This window comes from Rattus norvegicus, chromosome 9 (genome assembly GCF_021556685.1).
Source record: "Rattus norvegicus strain SHRSP/BbbUtx chromosome 9, alternate assembly SHRSP_T2T, whole genome shotgun sequence".
In the NCBI taxonomy this organism is placed as follows: Eukaryota; Metazoa; Chordata; class Mammalia; order Rodentia; family Muridae; genus Rattus; species Rattus norvegicus.
The window spans coordinates 29,226,672-29,244,876 of NC_141542.1; the positions used below are offsets into that span (position 1 = coordinate 29,226,672).

General features: G+C 47.6%; 1 protein-coding gene across 8 annotated transcripts in view; it reads left to right on the forward strand.

The window, feature by feature from the left end:
• Positions 1–18,205, forward strand: part of Ubr2 (ubiquitin protein ligase E3 component n-recognin 2) — a 79,610-nt gene that overhangs the window by 50,508 nt on the left and 10,897 nt on the right. For 4 of the 8 annotated variants that reach the window (XM_087566594.1, XM_087566596.1, XM_087566595.1 and 1 more), the window contains 16 exons: positions 1,432–1,541; positions 1,652–1,747; positions 2,377–2,555; positions 3,095–3,294; positions 4,083–4,176; positions 4,976–5,137; positions 6,399–6,502; positions 8,037–8,115; positions 10,274–10,422; positions 11,458–11,513; positions 11,685–11,781; positions 12,000–12,067; positions 13,758–13,893; positions 14,381–14,471; positions 16,008–16,138; positions 17,674–17,782. In XM_087566594.1, coding sequence (XP_087422720.1) covers positions 1,432–1,541; positions 1,652–1,747; positions 2,377–2,555; positions 3,095–3,294; positions 4,083–4,176; positions 4,976–5,137; positions 6,399–6,502; positions 8,037–8,115; positions 10,274–10,422; positions 11,458–11,513; positions 11,685–11,781; positions 12,000–12,067; positions 13,758–13,893; positions 14,381–14,471; positions 16,008–16,138; positions 17,674–17,782 — 1,861 coding nt within the window. 8 annotated transcript variants of the gene reach the window in all.

Consider the following 18,205-nt stretch of genomic DNA (forward strand, 5'->3'; position numbering starts at 1 on the left):
TTGTTTTTGAGTAATGCTACTTTTAAAAAGCCCAGGGAAATGTTTTCTGACTTTTTATTTTAAAATTATTCCAGCAATTCTGAATTCAATCCTCAGTAATCACACATACAGTAACAGTTCATATATACATGTATGTGTGTGTGTGTGTGTATGAATACACACATGTGTGTACATGAGAAGCTGGAAGAGTTATATGTATCACCCCATGCATACATTCTGCTGAGGATCACCAGTTAGTACTCAGTACAGTTGCTTTCTTATTTCTGTTTGTTATGGAGACAAGGTCCCACTGTAAACCAGGCTGGCCTGGAGCTCACAGGGACCTGCCTGCTCTTACTTCCTTAGTGCTGGCATTAGACTATACCATCATGCCTGATTCGGAATTTAACTTTTTTTGTTTTTGAGACAAACTAAGTAGCCCTGGCTGTCCTGGAGCTTAATGTGTAGACCTGACTGGCCTTGAACTCACAGAAACCCTCCTGCCTCTGCCTCCCAAGTGCTGGGATCAAAGGGTGTGTGCCACTTTATGAAAAGTGCTGCGTCACTTTATGAAAGAAAACCCTGTGTTTCCCTTTTAAAGTAGACGCGCTCTGCCCCTCCTCAGGGCAGCTGTGGGTCTCATGTGGTTGGTCTTCATACTTCCTGGATCAGGCTGTGTCATTTTCTGCCCATGGGAACACTCATTCAGTTTCTGTGACACTCTGGTCCCAAAGACGATCGCCTCAACTTGTGCTTTCCCTGCCTACCTCACGCCATTGGTTGATGGGTGGATTCAAGTGTTTTCATGGGGGGTAGGAATTCCTGGGTGAAAGGATTTCTGTTTTAACCTTGTTTCTTTTAAGTGCGATGAGAATGTTCCCTGTCCTGTACGAGGGAGGTGAGTGGGACTGGGCCTGTTTGTCCAGACAGCACCGGTTTCCTGCTTTCCCCCTCGCATGTGAAGAAGAGCAGCAGGGAAAGGAAGCCGCCTCTGCCCGCTGCCTACACGCTGTCTTCATGGCCCAGCCTGCTACATCCTGTCTCTATGGGCATTTTTCCCATTTCCCATGAGTTTACATTCTACCTTCTGCCTTCTTTGTCTACGGTGCTTTTATTTTCCAGTAGCCATACCAAGCTCTGAATCCACCCATGGTCTCATCGCTATAAGGTGTCAGTTTCCAGGGGGTGCATCCCAAGAGCTGGCTGGCCAGCTAGTCTAGCGGTCTCTGAACACACCGCCTAGTGAGAGATCCTGTCTCAAAAAATACAGTGGAGGACAAGAGGGAGACTGCTGACCTCCGGCTCCCACATGCGTGTACAGACACATACACATGACTGTCTAAGTGGAGTCAAATGATAGGCAGCAGGCATTGTCAGCAGTTCCATGTCTCTCTGGTAGGAACAAGTGCTGTGAAGTGTTAGCTGCTAACGTGCCTTCTCTTTCCCTCTCAGAACCTGGCGATGCACCGAATAACTCCCCAAGCATCCTCGCTATGCTAGAGACCTTGCAGAACGCTCCCTCCCTGGAGGTCCACAAGGACATGATTAGGTGGTTGCTAAAGGTAACATCTCCACATTGCTGTGTGTCTTGTGAGAAACATTAAATATTTGTTATTTGAATAACATTTCTTAACGCCAGCATAACAGCGTTTTGGGGGTTTGTTTTTTCAAGATGTTTAATACAATTAAGAAGATAAGAGAGAGTTCATCCAGCAGCCCTGTGGCAGAGGCAGAAGGAGCCATAATGGAAGAGGTAATAGAAAACAAGGTAAAGTCGGGTGTGTCAGGCGTGTGCCATTCTCCATTTCCTGAGACGCAGAAGGGTGGGTCTCTGTGAGTTCCAGGCTAGCCTGCGCTACAGAACTTTTCCAGGTCAACCAGGGCTGTTACATGTTAAAGCTGTGTCTCAAAAAAAAAAAAATTTAGCAGGTTAATATGAACAAATATTCTCTTCAGTAAATCAGTAGTTGATAATATTCACAAATGTTAAATTCCAAAAGAAAGATAGGGGGGGGGGGAGAGAGATTTATAACAGTTTTCTACTGTGTTTTTTCCCTTAGCATCTTAGATTGACTCTTGCATTTACATGCAAGAGTGACAGAGTGGGGCTGGAGAGATAGCTCAGGGGTTAAGAGCACCAACTGCTCTTCCAGAGGTCCTGAGTTCAATTCCGAGCAACCACATGGTGGCTCACAACCATCTGTAATGATATCCGATGCCCTCTTCTGGTGTGTCTGAAGACAGCTACAGTGTGCTCATATATAATAAATGAATAAATCTTAAAAAAAAAAAAAGAGTGACAGAGTGAGCTTAGTTAATGCCTACAGTACAGATGCTTTGCTTAGGGGAAAGACTGTGCAGCCTCTAAGAGTCTAGCTAAATGGAGCATCATTCCAGAGCTCAAGAGACAAAGACAAAGCAGAGAGAAAAAGGAAAGCGGAGATCGCCAGACTGCGCCGAGAGAAGATCATGGCTCAGATGTCCGAGATGCAGAGGCACTTCATTGACGAGAACAAAGAGCTCTTCCAGCAGACCATAGAGCTGGACGCCTCTGCCTCTGCCGCTCTCGACAACAGGTAACGCAAGGAATGGCTCCCAAGATGCTCGACCATTGCTCCATTGCTTCTCTGGTTTGCCTTTAATTGAGTAAAGCCTGTCTCCTGGGCTCCCCACACACTTGTGCACACATACACAGAAAGAAATCTCGGCCTCTGACCTAAAGTGTCATTTTCCACAACAAACCTTTGACATGAGAGAGTGAACGCTCCAGGCTGGTATGTGTTGCAGGCAGATTGCTGTGAGGAGTAGAGATGGCTTTGAGCACATGAACGAATCCTGCCGCCTGGCGCCCTCTCTGCTCCACATCAGCTGGGAGGAAATCAGCTGACCACCACAGCATCCCCTAGTGACTGTCCAAGACCACTTCTTTCCCTGTTTATTTCAGCTGTGTCTGAGCATTAGTTGAACACTGTGCCTTGCTCTGAAGAGATACGGTGGCCACTCTGATAAAGCGAGGCGAGAGCACGAGTTCAGCGTGTACCTATCTGGGTCTCGTCTAATGATTACAGAGGAACTTCTTGGGCTTATTCAGTATTGTCCTAACCTTTTATTGCAGCCCTCTGGTTCCAGACGCGGCTCTGACAGCATTGGGTCCGGCACAGACACAGGTCCCTGAGCCCAGACAGTTTGTCACCTGTATACTGTGTCAGGAGGAGCAGGAGGTCACTGTGGAAAGCAGAGCAATGGTCTTGGCAGCGTTTGTTCAGAGGTCAACTGTGCTGTCAAAAGACAGATCGAAAGTCATTGAGGACCCAGGTAAGTCGTCCTAGCTGCCTGATTAGACCATAACCCAGCCTCGATGACAGAATGCAAGCAGCCACCATGCCAGGCTTCATATTCATGTCTGTAATTCCTGCCCAGAGGCCAGAGGATGGCTGTGAGGTCAAGGCCAGCCAGGCTGTAGTATTGGACTGCATCTGGGCACACCCCTTAGCATTTCTGCTCTGAGCTAGGGCATGAGGCATGATGTGGGGGGTTAGACTCTCTCTGCAACCAAGCTTTGTTCCGATAGATCAGGATCCATTGGAATCCAGAGAAGATGCTCAAGTCCCTGGACAGGTTGGCATAGCGCTGGGGAGGGAGCCCCAGGGCAGAGCACTCGCTCACTGCCAGGGGTGCACTGAGTTAGGGGAGAGCCCTGCTCAATGCATAGAATTTGTGTGTGACCTTGGTTCATCTTCTTCCTCAGTACTTGATTTCAGTGCTGTTTAATGAGAGAGAATGACAAGGACATGAACCAGGCAGGCGAGTCAGCACCTGTAGAGTGGTCCCCCTTCTGCTCATGGATCTAAGGGCCACTTACTCAGTGCTCTCTCGGTCTCACATTACAGTTCAAGGCCATTTGATTTCCACAGGCGACGAGAATTACAAGTCCCAGTTTTTATGTTCCAAGACTCTTGCAAATTTAAACATTCCATCTAAAGTCAGAATAAATTAGCATTTCTTTCCCTAGGTCTTCACACATCCAGAGATGCACATTGATCATAGGGAAGTTAAATGCTTGGAGTTTGTTTTGTTTTTGATTTGTTTGTTTTGCAATGCAGAAAAATATGACCCACTATTCATGCACCCTGATCTGTCCTGTGGAACACACACTGGCAGCTGTGGGCACGCCATGCACGCCCATTGTTGGCAAAGGTAATCTGTGATCTTATATTACTCAAGGGAAGCCAGCCGCAGACTCAGAATTGACTTTTAAAGCAAAGGAAAATTTGTTCTAGGGGTGAGAAGAAAAGAACTAAAGAGCCTGGCAAACTTCCTAGACATTTGCTTTATAAATAAATACTTGCTTTGCAATGAGTGTAAAAGAATAACAGGAAACGAGAGTGTCGGGGGTGCACCTTTAACGTAGCTTTGTATCGGAATCTGCATCTTTCCAGAGAAAGGCATGAATCTGTTAGGTAACCAGCTGAAAAGACAGAAGGATGCGGTAGAGTAAGCCTGTGTCGTGTAGGCTGTGTGAGTAATATATTCTTTCCTCAGGTCCAAGGTGAGCAGTCCTGGATCCCAGAGGTCTTAGTACACCCTCTGTGGCTCCCAAGACTGCAGTGACTCCTAGAGCCAAAGGGGCCTCCCTTGCCCTGCGCTGTGGGCTCCTCAGCACTGGTCCCAGCACTCTGCTTACTGTGAGTGTGGCCGCTGCAGACAAGGCCACCAGCTCTGAGAAAATGGCCAGCCAGCGAGAGCACCAAGTGCCTCTTCCCTCTCTGGAGTGCTTCTTAGATCAGTCAGGTCTTGTTTGTTGTTTATAGAGTTTCTGTGCTAGGACTCCAGATCCACTCCGAGCAAGTCATACCGCCTGAGTTCAGTTCAGTTCAGTTCAGTTCAGTTCACGAGTTCATGCCTTTAATTGATGTGAGAAAAATGCCTTAGATGCTTTGACCTCCTGCTGACATGAACGCTCGGATTTTGACGCCCCTGTTCTCTAATTGTGAAGGTATTTTGATTCCGTTCAAGCTAAGGAGCAGCGAAGGCAGCAGCGACTGCGCCTGCACACTAGCTACGATGTAGAGAACGGCGAGTTCCTCTGCCCGCTCTGTGAGTGCCTGAGCAACACCGTGATCCCCCTGCTGCTTCCTCCCAGGAGCATCCTCAGCAGGTACGCTGTCGGCTGTCCGCTGCCCGCTGCCCGCTGCCCGCTGCCCGCCATGCTGCACACACCAGAGATCGGCGCTGTGCACAAGGGAGGACATGGTGGCCACTGCTCACGTGTGGTTCATATGCATACACACAGGCAAATGCTCCTACACACATAACACTGAAGGACGGGAACTCGGAGTTTGGCCCTGTGTCTGGGGCCATAAAACACCCGTAAACTGGTCAGGCTCCCACATGCTCTGCTTTCTAATCTCGAGAGCACCACGGTGCTAAACTTACCCTGTATTTGGACTAAGACGCATCAACTGCCCAAGAGGAGAAACTGCATTTGTCGACTTTGACTGTGACTTTGGTGGCTTGGTTTTTGGTTTCTTGTCATGGCTGTCACTGGTAGCATAGCTGTCACTGAAGAGCAGTCTGTGGGATCTGACACAACTGCAGTGCTGTCAGCTCTGCCTCTCATGGCCTACGTCAGGCTTCACAGCTCAGTTTCTGAGTTGTCCATAGAGAGTTAGACGGGCTGCTTCGAGCGTCTCACAGTAAGGGCTTTGCTTGGTCTGTCACGCATGTGGTGAACTTCTGTGGCGATTGCGGTGTTGAAGAAATTCTGCCATGTCCCAGTACAAAGAGTGAGTGAAGTTTTCAGTAGTACTGCCATTGGTCAGAATGGCATCAGAGCCTCATCTCTGTTGGCCGGTGTCCGGTCCGCATTTTTACCTACAGTGCCTGTGTTGAACTGATGGTCTTACTCATGTAAGCATTGCAGTCCATCGTGGGAGAGTCAGATGACAGTTGTGAGGACGCTGCTCTCTTCCTGTCACCCCACAGGCTCTTGGGACTAAACTGGGCTTGTCACCCCAGCCATCTCACACAACCCAGATTTTTTTTTTTTTTTTTTTTTTTTTGCTTTTGATACAGCAAATTTCCCTACCCTAATTTTTTTGTGTTTTGTTTTCTGTGCATGGGTGTCTTGACTGCACATGTGTCTATGTGTCACACCAGTGCTTGTTACCCATGGAGCCCCAAGAGAATATTGGGTCCCCTGGAACTGGAATGACAGATGGCTGGGAGCCACCATGTGGGTGCTGGGAGCTATCCTGGGTCCTCTGTAAGCGCGACCAGGGCCCTTTCCTCTAAGCCAGTTCTCTACCCCCAACCCTGATTCTCAAATATTTCAGACGTCTAAAATACATGTTATCTAAGAAAGCTTTTGCATTAATCTAATCAATAAAGAATTGAATGTTCTTTGTAATCTCTTTTAGGAGGTTAAATTTTTCAGACCAACCAGATCTGGCACAGTGGACCAGAACAATAGCCCAGCAGATAAAGGTGATCCAGATGCTAAGGAAAGGAGACAGTGCTGCTGGTAAGTGCTACAACCTGCTTCAGCTTGGTTTCTTACATGTATGTATACATGTATGTGCATATGTACGCGTGTGTGTGTGTGTCTGTGTCTGTGTTCACACGTGCCCATGTACATTCCGTGCTGCACATCGGGAAGTCAGAAGAAACTGAGGAGTTGGTTCTCTCCTCCCACATGGGTTACAGGGGAGGAGCTCAGGTCATGAGCCTGGGCAGCAAGTGCTTCACTAAACACCTGAGGCAGCTCCTGCCCTGGGAACTTGTCTTTCCCTCTGAAGTGGAAGTTGATTGGAAAGTGTGTCTCCAAGATTGCCTTAAAGGATTTGAAAATGAGGGGCCGGGGGCTGGAGCAGTGGCTCGGCGGTTAAGAGCACTGGTGCTTCCTAAGAGAGCCACGCCCATTTACTAATACCTGCATGGTGGCCATTTGTGTTTCTGCTCCAGTGGATCTGATGCTCTGAGTGGGCACCAAACACATGGTGCACAGACTTATATGCAGGGAAAACACTCACACAAAATAAAAATAAATAAATACATCTTCTAAAAAATATAGGGGGTTGGGGATTTAGCTCAGTGGTAGAGCGCTTGCCTAGCAAGCACAAGGCCCTGGGTTAGGTCCCCAGCTCTGAAAAAAAGAAAAAAATATATATATAAATAGTCTGAGCCTCTTGGCACAGCCTTCAATCCCAGCACTGGGGAGACAGAGGCAGGCAGACCTCTGTCAGTTAAGCCCAGGCAGAGTGGGGTGGTGACTTATCTCAAAAATAAAAAATAAAGTATATAAACAAATAATAAAACCCCTTTCTGAGGAGGGCTAGTGGCAAACACCTTTAATCCCAGCACTCTGGGAGGCAAGAGCAGGTAGATCAAGTTCAAGGCCAGCCTGGTCTACAGAGCGAGTTCCAGGATAGCCAGAGCTGCACAGAGAAACCCCATCTCAAAGAACTAAAAATAAGTAAATAAATACAATCTCTTTCTGTAGTATTTAGAAAATGCAATCTCCATTTTAAAGTCGGATATAAGCTAGTTATGGTGACACACATCTGTAATCTCAGCACTGGGTGACTGGGGCAGGAGGATCATAAGAGGCCATCCTGGGCTACATGTCCCTACCTAGGCTCTAAGTAGCTGACTTGTTGCATGTGTCCCTACCATAGTTACTGCACTTGACTGTTCATTCTCTTGAGAACACAAGCTCATGTTTGTGACAGCGTATCCTGCTGCTGTTGACGCACGTGATCCCTGCTCTGCACTCGGCCTGGGGACGCCGTGTGGGCAGAGGCCGCCATTAGTTCCCACACGGGCAACTGCTCTCAACTCCGCTTCCTCCCCAGGGCTATGCTGTGAGGTCAGCCACGGCCTTGCTCACTGCACTTCCGGGGTATTCTGGCAGTTTGATGGGAGTGATGGGAGTGATAGGAATGTTTTCCAGGGTTTTATATTTAGTTGTTTGTTTCTTTGACCACATGGCTAAAGTACATAAAGATTGCATTGGTTGTACTTTGCTAAGAAATTATCTAAAGTGCCTATTTCTACAGACAAGCCCTCTTCAGAGGACACAGAAGACATGAATATAATTCCCATCCCAGAAGGCTTCAGGCCTGATTTTTATCCTCGGTGAGTACAAGATGTGCCTCCCTTTCAATCTGGCCCATTGGAAATGAAGCTAAGTGAGTTGTTGGTGGGGTGTGCTGGCAGGACTGAGGGCAGAATGGCACCTGAAGCCAAAACGTACGTGCGTGGAGAATGGTGGGTCGAGACCACTGTGTGGTGGAGTAACCCCTCACAGGGTCGCCTCTCAATACCCTGCACATCAGATATTCACACTACGATTCTCAGCAGCAGAATTACGGTTGGGAAGTAGAAGTGAAATAATAGTACGAAACGGTTGGGGTCTCCACACGTGAGGAACTGTTTGCTCTGACCGGCAGCCGCTGCCACAGTGTCCCCAAGTTCCTTACATCATCACATCTAATCCTGGCCACTGGGCTCGCCCACCAGGTCTCAGGCCTCCTTCCGACTCCTCCCTTTCTCTCAGAGACCCACCAAGCTCTTAGTCCCCTGGGTCCAAACCAGAATGTTCCCCATCTTGTCCCCGAGAGCCAGTAAGTTACAGTAGACAGTTGGGGTCCAGAACATGGCGCCCCTGCTCATTCCCTAAATTCCCACATCTGTACACAAAGACATGTCCAGCTCTGGTAATAGTGAGGTGAGCTAATGACGTAATGCCCTGTGGAATTGAGTTGTGTCCTGAGTGACCCAGTGAACAGGGCATCAGGGCTCTGCCGCTGTGCTCGCCACAGCGTGCCTGCCCTTTCTTTGTCTCTTGGAATACCTGCATGCATTCCCTCGCTAACCTCCCCTTTGCTGTTCTTGCTGACTTACACTGGTGTTGAACGTGGCCTGATGAGTGCATGGGCTCTGCCACTGAGCTGAGCATTTCCCTGCTGAAGTCAGTAATGCCTTATTGTTGAATAAGATCAGTTTTCTTTCAGTTTGGGATTGAATCAATAGTCAGCTTTCGCACTGTGTATTTCTTCTAATAATAATCTGTGTCATAAGGGCGTCCATCCTGAGGCAGCCCTTATGTACAGTGTCTCCTGTACTGGGAAGCTCCTTGTCTCTTCTGTAGAGTGTTTGTGCCCGGCGGTGCAGTGGTCCTGCTCTGTGCCTGGTGCATGCTCTTCCACGGGCTCAGACCTGTCTATGTCCTCTGTCCAGGAGGCCCTGCTGCAGCACACAGCTTGGTCTCCACACCGGTCAGGACAAGGCCCAGCAGTCCTGGCAGCTGTCCCTGGCTGTGTGCATTCGTTTGTTCTGTTGTTTTGAGACAGGGTCCCATGGTGTGGCGCTGGCTCCTTTTCACAGCGGTGCCTCGCAGCGGTGGCCTTGCACTGTCGTGTGAAATGTTGTACATGCTTAAGTGTCTGTTGAGAAAAAATACCTTTCTGACTCACGCCTTACCACAGAACTACTTTGAACTCTTGCGTCTTCTCTTGTCTGGAGTGTGTGAAATGTCCTTCTGATGTGCCTTCCTTTAAGTGACTTGGAGGGGCGGGTTTTTGAACCCTTCTCATCTTGCTGTCTCTCATGCTAAGTCTGTATGTGGAGTCCTGATGAGGTTTCCCTTGGGACTTCTGTCTTCTGAAGTGGTCCTCTCTCTGCTCACATTGGCCTTCTAGGCCGGTCTTCTCAGGTCGGTCTTCTCGTTATCTTGACAGGTGTTCCAGCATGGCTCCCTCCCATGTTAGGAATTGAACCCAAAGCCTTGCTCACCCACTCTACTCCCGAGTTTTGTTTCTGCTCGCTAGCTTAAGTGAATGTTGTGGCATTTCCTTATGTGTGTCTGCTCCTTGGATTGCTAATTACAGTCAGACACAGGTGCTCAGTGGGGCCCTGCTGAGCCGGTCAGGGTATGCTGAGTCTCACAGCAGGGTCAGTAGCCACCACCAGTCTTTGACACAAGGACTCCCAAATGTCAGGGTGTAGTCATGTCCTCTGAGGTTCTGTCCTGGGAACACCAGTCTCTGTGGGTGTGGGGGATATTCCTAAGAGCAACCCAGAAATTCCCTAGTTCAAATAGAAGATGTGTGTGCTTGTCCCACCTTCAGTCCTGAGCCTCTCCACTCATGCACAGAGCACATCTCCCCTCAGTCAGGCACAACGACCCACAGCTGTCCGCGTATGGTAAATGGTTTGATCGCAGCAAGGAACAGAGATGGAGCTGTCTTACCCATGTGTGCAGCTTGTGAGCTAATCATGTGTGTTCACACAGGAACCCATATTCCGATAGCATAAAGGAGATGCTAACAACGTTTGGAACAGCTACTTACAAGGTGGGACTAAAGGTTCATCCCAATGAAGGTGACCCCCGTGTACCCATCATGTGCTGGGGGACCTGTGCATACACTATCCAGAGCATAGGTAAGACTCACAGCGGAGCCTCCTAAGTCACCAGTGTTGATTAGAAATGTTCGTAGAAGCTGGTTGTGGGGACAGCGGCCTTAATCCCAGGCAGAGGCAGACACACTCTGCGAAGCCAGCCTTGTCTGTAGGTTCTGCCAGCCAGGACTCCCGAGTGAGACCTTGGGTACCAGGCACAGATGTGCTATGGTACATGTGCTATGGAGGCAGACACTCATAGTTTCTAATAAAACATTTAGTATGAATAGCAGTGTGAGGGGCTGGGGATTTAGCTCAGTGGTAGAGCGCTTGCCTAGCAAGCGCAAGGCCCTGGGTTCGGTCCCCAGCTCCGGAAAAAAAAAGAAAAAAAAAAATGAATAGCAGTATGAAGAAGTAATGAAAAGAAATCAAGAAAGTTGTGTATGGGCGAAATGATAGTTTGACAGCTTCTAAATAAGGACAGTGACAGGAAACGAATCTAGGGGTGGTTTTTATTGAGGTTTCCTTAATTTCATGCATGGGAATGTTTGCCTGCATGAATGTCTGTGTACCTCAAGTGAACCTGCTACCTGCAGAGACCAGAACTGGGCATCCGGTCCCCTGAGACCGAGTTGACAGAGTTGCAGACAGTTATGAGTGACCAAGTGGGTGCTGGGAACCAAACTCAGGGCCTCTGCAAGAGCAGCAGCGCTCCTCACTGCTGAGCCTTTTAGCCCTTTTTTTTCTTTCATTCAAAGTGAATTCTTACGAAACTTAAAGATTTTAAAATCTAGCTGGAAGTCATGTTACACAACTTCAGTGCTAGCACTTGGGAGGCAAATGTCTGGGCCAGCCTGGTCTACAGAGGTCATTTCCAGGACAAGAAGGTCTATACAGAGAAACCCTGTCTTGATAAAAAAAACTGTGGTGTTGTGGGGGGGGGGATAATAAGAGATGACAAAACTTGACAAAATCATTCTCAGAAATAATTGAACTTCTTAAAAATGTGCAAAGAATAAGTAACTTTAAAAATACACACGGCATTCAACTTCCTTCTCAACCCTCTTGAATCTCTAGAAAGAATTCTGAGTGAGGAGGAAAAGCCCGTGTTCGGACCTCTGCCCTGCAGACTGGTAAGAACACTCACTCCTCTCAGGAAAACCCACGTGCCCTAAAGACGCCAAATACATTGTGCCCACACAGAGGTGCCCAGGCTGGCATTGCCTGGCTTGTGTTTGTTCCATTGTATTTTCAGACAGGATCTGCTCCTTTCTCTGCTAACTGTAGGGGCGTCTTTATTTCAGGACGACTGTCTCAGGTCCTTAACACGCTTTGCAGCAGCACATTGGACAGTGGCGTTACTTCCCGTGGTACAAGGACACTTCTGTAAACTCTTTGCATGTGAGTGTTCAGTGTGGACAACCATCTGTGTTCTGGCAGCTTCTGGCGTTTGGGAGTCTTGTTTGAGGAGTCTAACATCTCTCCATGACAAATGAAGTGCTTTCTACAACTGTTGCTGCTGGTGCTCCAGCTTGTAGATTCAGACATGTCGCTACTGCGTGCTTCTGAGGGTGATGCTGGTGTCTCAAGTGTGCTGATGTGTCTTCTTCCACCTCCAGCCTTGGTGCCTAGTGACGGCTCTGAAGACCTCCCGTGCATATTAGACATCGACATGTTTCATTTGCTGGTGGGTGTTCACGGTTTGCTTGGCATCCTCTTCATGGGACTCCAGGCACTAGCCTGGACTTGCTGAGTCAGCAGACAGAAAGGCAGATGGGAGGCACTGTTGAGCAGTGGGTTTCCACACACCTTGTCTAGTCGGGTCTGCAGCCCCTTCCTCTCATGCTCAGCTTTGTGACTGAGATTTGTAATACAACCATCTGCTATTAACCCACTAAGGAAAAAATAGCAATGGCTACACAAGCCATGCTGACATGTATGCACAATCTACTTGGTGGTTTTGTGCATTTGAGGAAAGCTGAGCAGATCTCGCCCTGCAGTTGTAATAGTTAGTGGCAGACTGCCTCCTCTCCCTTTTTTATACTCTTTAAATTAGGATCTGTTCGGTGTACAAAATTGTAGTTTTTCTATGAATTTTCCGTAGATACACACACATATATCATATATCACAAACATATCACCACATATCACATATACACACATACATACCACACGTGCATACACACACATATCAAACATACATCACATACTTATACAAATCACATACATACATATCACATACTCATACGTATCACATACACATATCACATACACGTACACATACATACACATATTACATACATACTTATCACACATACATCACATACACATATTACACACACATATCACAAACATACACATACACATATCAAACACATATCTCATACTTACACATATCATATACACACACCACACATACACAGTCACATGCACACACATATATATCACACACACCGCACACACATATCACATATACACATATCACACACATACACATAATGACATGCACGCACATGTATATCACACATATCACATACACATGCATACATACACATATCACATACACATATCACATACACATACATCATATATCACATACACACATACACATATCACTTACACACATCATATATCACATACATATCACATAACACACACACACATACATATCACATACTTTGGTCATATCACTTCCCTCTACTCTTTTGTCCCTCCTGCTTCCTGGGCCCCTTCTCCCTTCCTTTTTGCTTGCTTGCTTTCTTTCCTTCCTTTCTTTCTTTCTTTCTTTCTTTCTTTCTTTCTTTCTTTCTTTCTCTTTCTCTTTCTTTCTTCCTTTCTTTCTTAATCTAGATATCACAGATGAAACTCAAACATTCTGTATCTGTCTTTCCGGTCTGACATTTTTCATTTAATATGATATCTGGTTCCCTCCCTTCCCCAGTACATGACCTCACTGCATTCTCAATGACTAAGTAATACTACCTTGTGTGTTTCCTTTAAAAAGAAACTTGACCATGTATACCACAGCTCAAACATGGAGGTCATATCCTCTGACCTCTTGAGTGCATACACAAAAAATAAATGGAAAGAAAAAGAAAGGCTGTCACATACCGTTCCTTATCATTAGCAGGAGTCTGTTCGTACAAACCCTAGGGATCCACTGGATCAATTAGAGGCTATTGGCCGACCCTCCAGGCCCTGTCAGCTCCACTCAGATCACTGAGCCAGCCTCAGCGGATTTGCAGACATTTCCCTTCCTCCCCTTTGAGTTTAAGCGAGGGCTAAGTTTGGAAAAGATCCCAGGCGCGGCCACAGGAGTGTAGCTGAGAGGAGAGGCCTGCGCTGACGCTGACGCTGACGCTCCGTTTGGTGTCTAGGTGGGCCTGGTGCTCTCCTTCCCGGCTCTGCAGTGTCAGGATTTCTCAGGAAGCAGCCTGGCCACGGGAGACCTGCACATCTTCCACCTGGTTACTCTGGCACACATCGTACAGATCTTACTTACCTCATGTACAGGTACTGTGTTCGGGAGAGGCAGTGAATACAGCACAGCAGGTTACTCTTTCTCTTTGTCGTCCTTAGAACGTTTCTTTCTCCTCTGAAAATCCCCTATGGGTTGAACAGTTTTGCTTTCTCAGATTTAGTCCATTTACAGCTCAGCTGACTGTTGTGTTCAGAATGCCCGTTTCCTTTGAACTCACAGATTTCAGTACAGCCCAGCGAGCTCATTCTTAAGATTTGCTTCCATTCAAGCATCCTGCTACTCAGACATTGCGAGTCAGTGTGTTGGCTAGCTGACAGCCCCACTGTGTGATGGTAGTTCTCTGGTCAGATGGGGGTCCATACTGTGTGCACAGTTGGAAATGAAAACCCTGTGTATTATAGGCCTATTTCCTGTTATATATGAGTGTGTGGGTGTGCTTGGGTGCTTGGCTGGTGTGCTGATCAGCCCTCTCAGCCACACAATAGGAATGGAGACCACAAGTATTTCCTTGTCTTTCAGAAGAGAATGGCATGGATCAAGAGAATCCCACTGGGGAAGAAGAACTCGCCATTCTCTCTTTGCACAAAACACTTCACCGGTGTACTGGAAGGTGAGAGCCTAATCTTCCATGGCCTGCATTTCCTCATGCAGTCGGTGTTGATAGGAGTCAGCTCGAGAATGGGGTTGATTTGTTAACTAAGGGCGCGGGCGTGTTATAAAAACCTACGGGAGTGGGCTGGAGAGATGGCTCAGCGGTTAAGAGCACCCGACTGCTCTTCCAGAGGTCCTGAGTTCAATTCCCAGCAACCACATGGTGGCTCACAACCATCTGTAAAGAGATCCAATGCCCTCTTCTGGTGTATCTGAAGACAGCTACAGTGTACTTATATATAATAAATAAATAAATCTTTTAAAAAAAAAAAAAAAAACCTACAGGAGTGACTTCATATACCTGATCCGATTACTGTTCCTGAGAGGAAGATGGCGGTGTCTGCAGCTGCCCACACTTGCATGGCCATGAGGCCTCCATTGCTCATCAATGCCAAGTAGTGCTCAGACGCACTGTGAAGTTGCTTTCCCAGAACCTGTGTTATGTTATTAGCAATTTCCAAGATGATGTCCAGGAGTGTCAGATAATGTTCAGTTCTTAGAGCAGCAGGTCAGTAGTAGGAGTCCTGCTTAGATCTGAACAGTGTGTAGCAAGAAGCTAGGAGAGCGTTTCTTCTGGCTGGAGACATGGGCAATAGAGGAAAGTGCTTGCTGTGCCTACATGGCGGCCTCAGTTTGTATCCCAGCACCACTGTGAAAAGCCCCGGGGTGGTGGAGGCAGAGAGTCACTGGGGCCTGCTGGCCTCCAGCTCAGTGAGAGGCTGTGCCCCAAAGGGATGAATGTAAAGAGATGGCGGGCAGGCACCCAGCATCCTCTCCCGGCCTCTGCGCGCACACATTTGGATACGTCGTGCATGTCCTGTGACGGCGTTATCCCATCGGAGAATATGCACTAATGGAGTAATCTTAAATACAGAACAGCTTACAATGGTTCACAGATGCATGCTGGTGTTCTTTATGCAAGCAAGGAGCTAAAAGTGATCCAGATGTTTGCATGGGGGCATAGTTTGATGTCAGTTGTGATCCACTCTGAAATGCAATGGATAGAATAAAAGTTATAGCATGTAGTGTGTTGTAGGTAGCATGGTAGTCTTGAATTCATATAGCCAGAGCTGTATGAGACACATTAGCACGGAATATACCTGAATAAGATGTGGTGTAAGGTTCTGGAGTAACTGCTGAGTTTTGGTTTCCTGTTTTAAGATGAATCCTCTACGTGTTGCCCTGGCTGGCCTTGAACTCACAGAGATCTGCCTACCTTTGCCTCCCATGTGTCACCATACCTGGTATGGGTTTTCATTTTCTAATTTTTCTGCATATGTGGCTATATGCCTTTTGTAAATCCTAATTTGTCACTGGCGGCTCTCTCACTATGTATCCTTGACGTCCTTTATACTTAAGAAGGCTGTTGCCAGCCTTTGACCCACACCTCCTAACCAAGCATCAGCAATTCCAGATGTCAGTCTTCCCTTCCCAGACTGCTTTAGCACAGCGATCTTCCCTTACCACTTCCCTAACACCCTTTTGTTGTCCTCAGTGCCTTGGACGAAGCCCCATCCGGCTGGCACCTGTGGAGGAGCGTGCGGGCTGGCATCCTGCCTTTCCTCAAGTGCTCTGCTCTGTTCTTCCACTATTTAAATGGAGTCCCGGCCCCACCAGACCTGCAAGGTAACGTCCCTGTCTTCCAAACTGTAGGGAGTGTTTGCAGTCTCTGCTCCAGCTATTTAGAGTAAAGATGAGACAACAGCACTGGGAGGCGGGGCATTGTAGTCTACATCATCAGTTCCAGGACAGCCGTTGCTCCACAGAGAAACAAGTGAAAGTGACAGCAGTAACTAGACTAACGGCAAGTTAGAGATGTGAGTGGCTGCTACAGAGCTCAGAGGCAGGGCTTGCCTGACACCCCGCACTGAGGAAAAGGAACAGCAAACAAATGTGTCTGATGAGCTAGTGAGAGCTTAGGGCACGGCTGTGGCAGCACGCCCTGTAGAACGCGCATGTGTGTGCTGTGCCTCCGCATCCCAGGCAGTCGTGACTGAGAGAACCTCTGTGTGTGTTCACACAGCACTCAGGGTCTCAGGAGGATCTGCTCTGTCACCTTACTCAGAAGCAAGGCTCACTTCATATGTTACGCAAAAGCTAGGTTCCTCCGGTTTTTAATTTATTCAGTTTACTTTCTACGTGTGACTTTTTTGCTGGCATGCATCTGTGTGCCCAGGAATACCTATTGGACCCCCTCGCTCTGGGGTTATAGGTATAGATGGTTGTGAGTTGCCACATGGGTGCCAAGAATTGAACCTGGGTCCTCTGCAGGAGCAACAAATGCTCTTAACCATGGAGTCATCTCAACAGCCCCAGCCCCTCAGATTTGAAACAACAAAGACTAACAATGTAAGAGCTTTAAAAAACAACTTTATTATGTTGTGTGTCTGTGCATGTGTGCATGCACATGCGTGCATGTGTGCGCAGTGACGTCAGAAGTCAGCTTTGGGAGTCAGGTCTCTTTGTTGCACATGAAACTCCAGTGGCGTCATGGCATCATGGCTCTTCAGGGACAGCAAGTGGGTTGCTCTCCCGTATTCTCCTTGTCTTTTCCGACTCTGTTCAGAGGTGGGAGGACCATGGTTCTCTCTCTGATCCTGGCTGGTGCTAGCACTGGTCATCAGAGACGCCCACGCAGCATCTCCTGAAGATGCTTAAACTAGCATCAGCTCTGGCAGTGGCGACGTGTGAGTCCACTCTAGGTAGAGCCACCTGCCCTCTGTGCTGCTCTCTCCTGCCCCGAGCATCTAGGGGACGGCTTCTGTTACTCCGGGCTCACACTCAGCCCAGGATGTAGTTATAGGTTTGCACATCTGCAAAGGCCCAGGCTGAGTCACAGGGAGTCATCTGACACCATCCTGTTCATGGAAGTCATGTTCTACCAGGGACCTCTTACAAGTTGTATTATATTTAATTTTGTCTTACTTAAAGAAAGAGGCTCGCCGTGGTGGGGCATGCCTTTAAACTGAGCACTCAGGAGGCAGAAGCAGGCAGATCTCTGAGTTTGAAGCCAGTCTGGTCTACAGAGTGAATTCCAGGACAGTCAAGGATACGTAGTGAGATCTGTCTCAAAAAAGGGGGGGAGGGGCAAGAATCTGCTCGCTCTCGCTTTTGTGAGGACGTAAGTCTGTGTTTACACCTCTTCTCCTTCCTATCTGCAGTTTCTGGAGCAAGCCATTTTGAACACTTATGTAACTACCTTTCCCTACCAACCAACCTCATCCGCCTTTTTCAAGAAAACAGTGACATCATGAACTCTCTGATTGAAAGGTAATGATTAGACGTTTTTCCACATTATTTAGAATGGTTTATAAAATAAAGCTTAGGGGTTGAGGATTTAGCTCAGTGGTAGAGCGCTTGCCTAGCAAACGCAAGGCCCTGGGTTCCGTCCCCAGCTCCGAAAAAAAGAAAAAGTAAAAAATAAAATAAAATAAAATAAAGCTTAGTCTTTCATGTTTCAAAATTTTTCACTTCTAAACTTGATAGAATTCAACATATTCCTCAAGTTATAAGAATTAGGATGTTTCACCAAGTGTGGCAGGCAGCACACGCCTTTAACCCCAGTACTCCGGGAGGCAGGCAGTGGAAATCTGTGAGTTCGAGGCCAGTCTAGTCAACATAGTGAGTTCCAGGACAGCCAGGGCTGCACAGAGAAACCCTGCCTCAAAAGTAATGAGGGGTTGGGGATTTAGC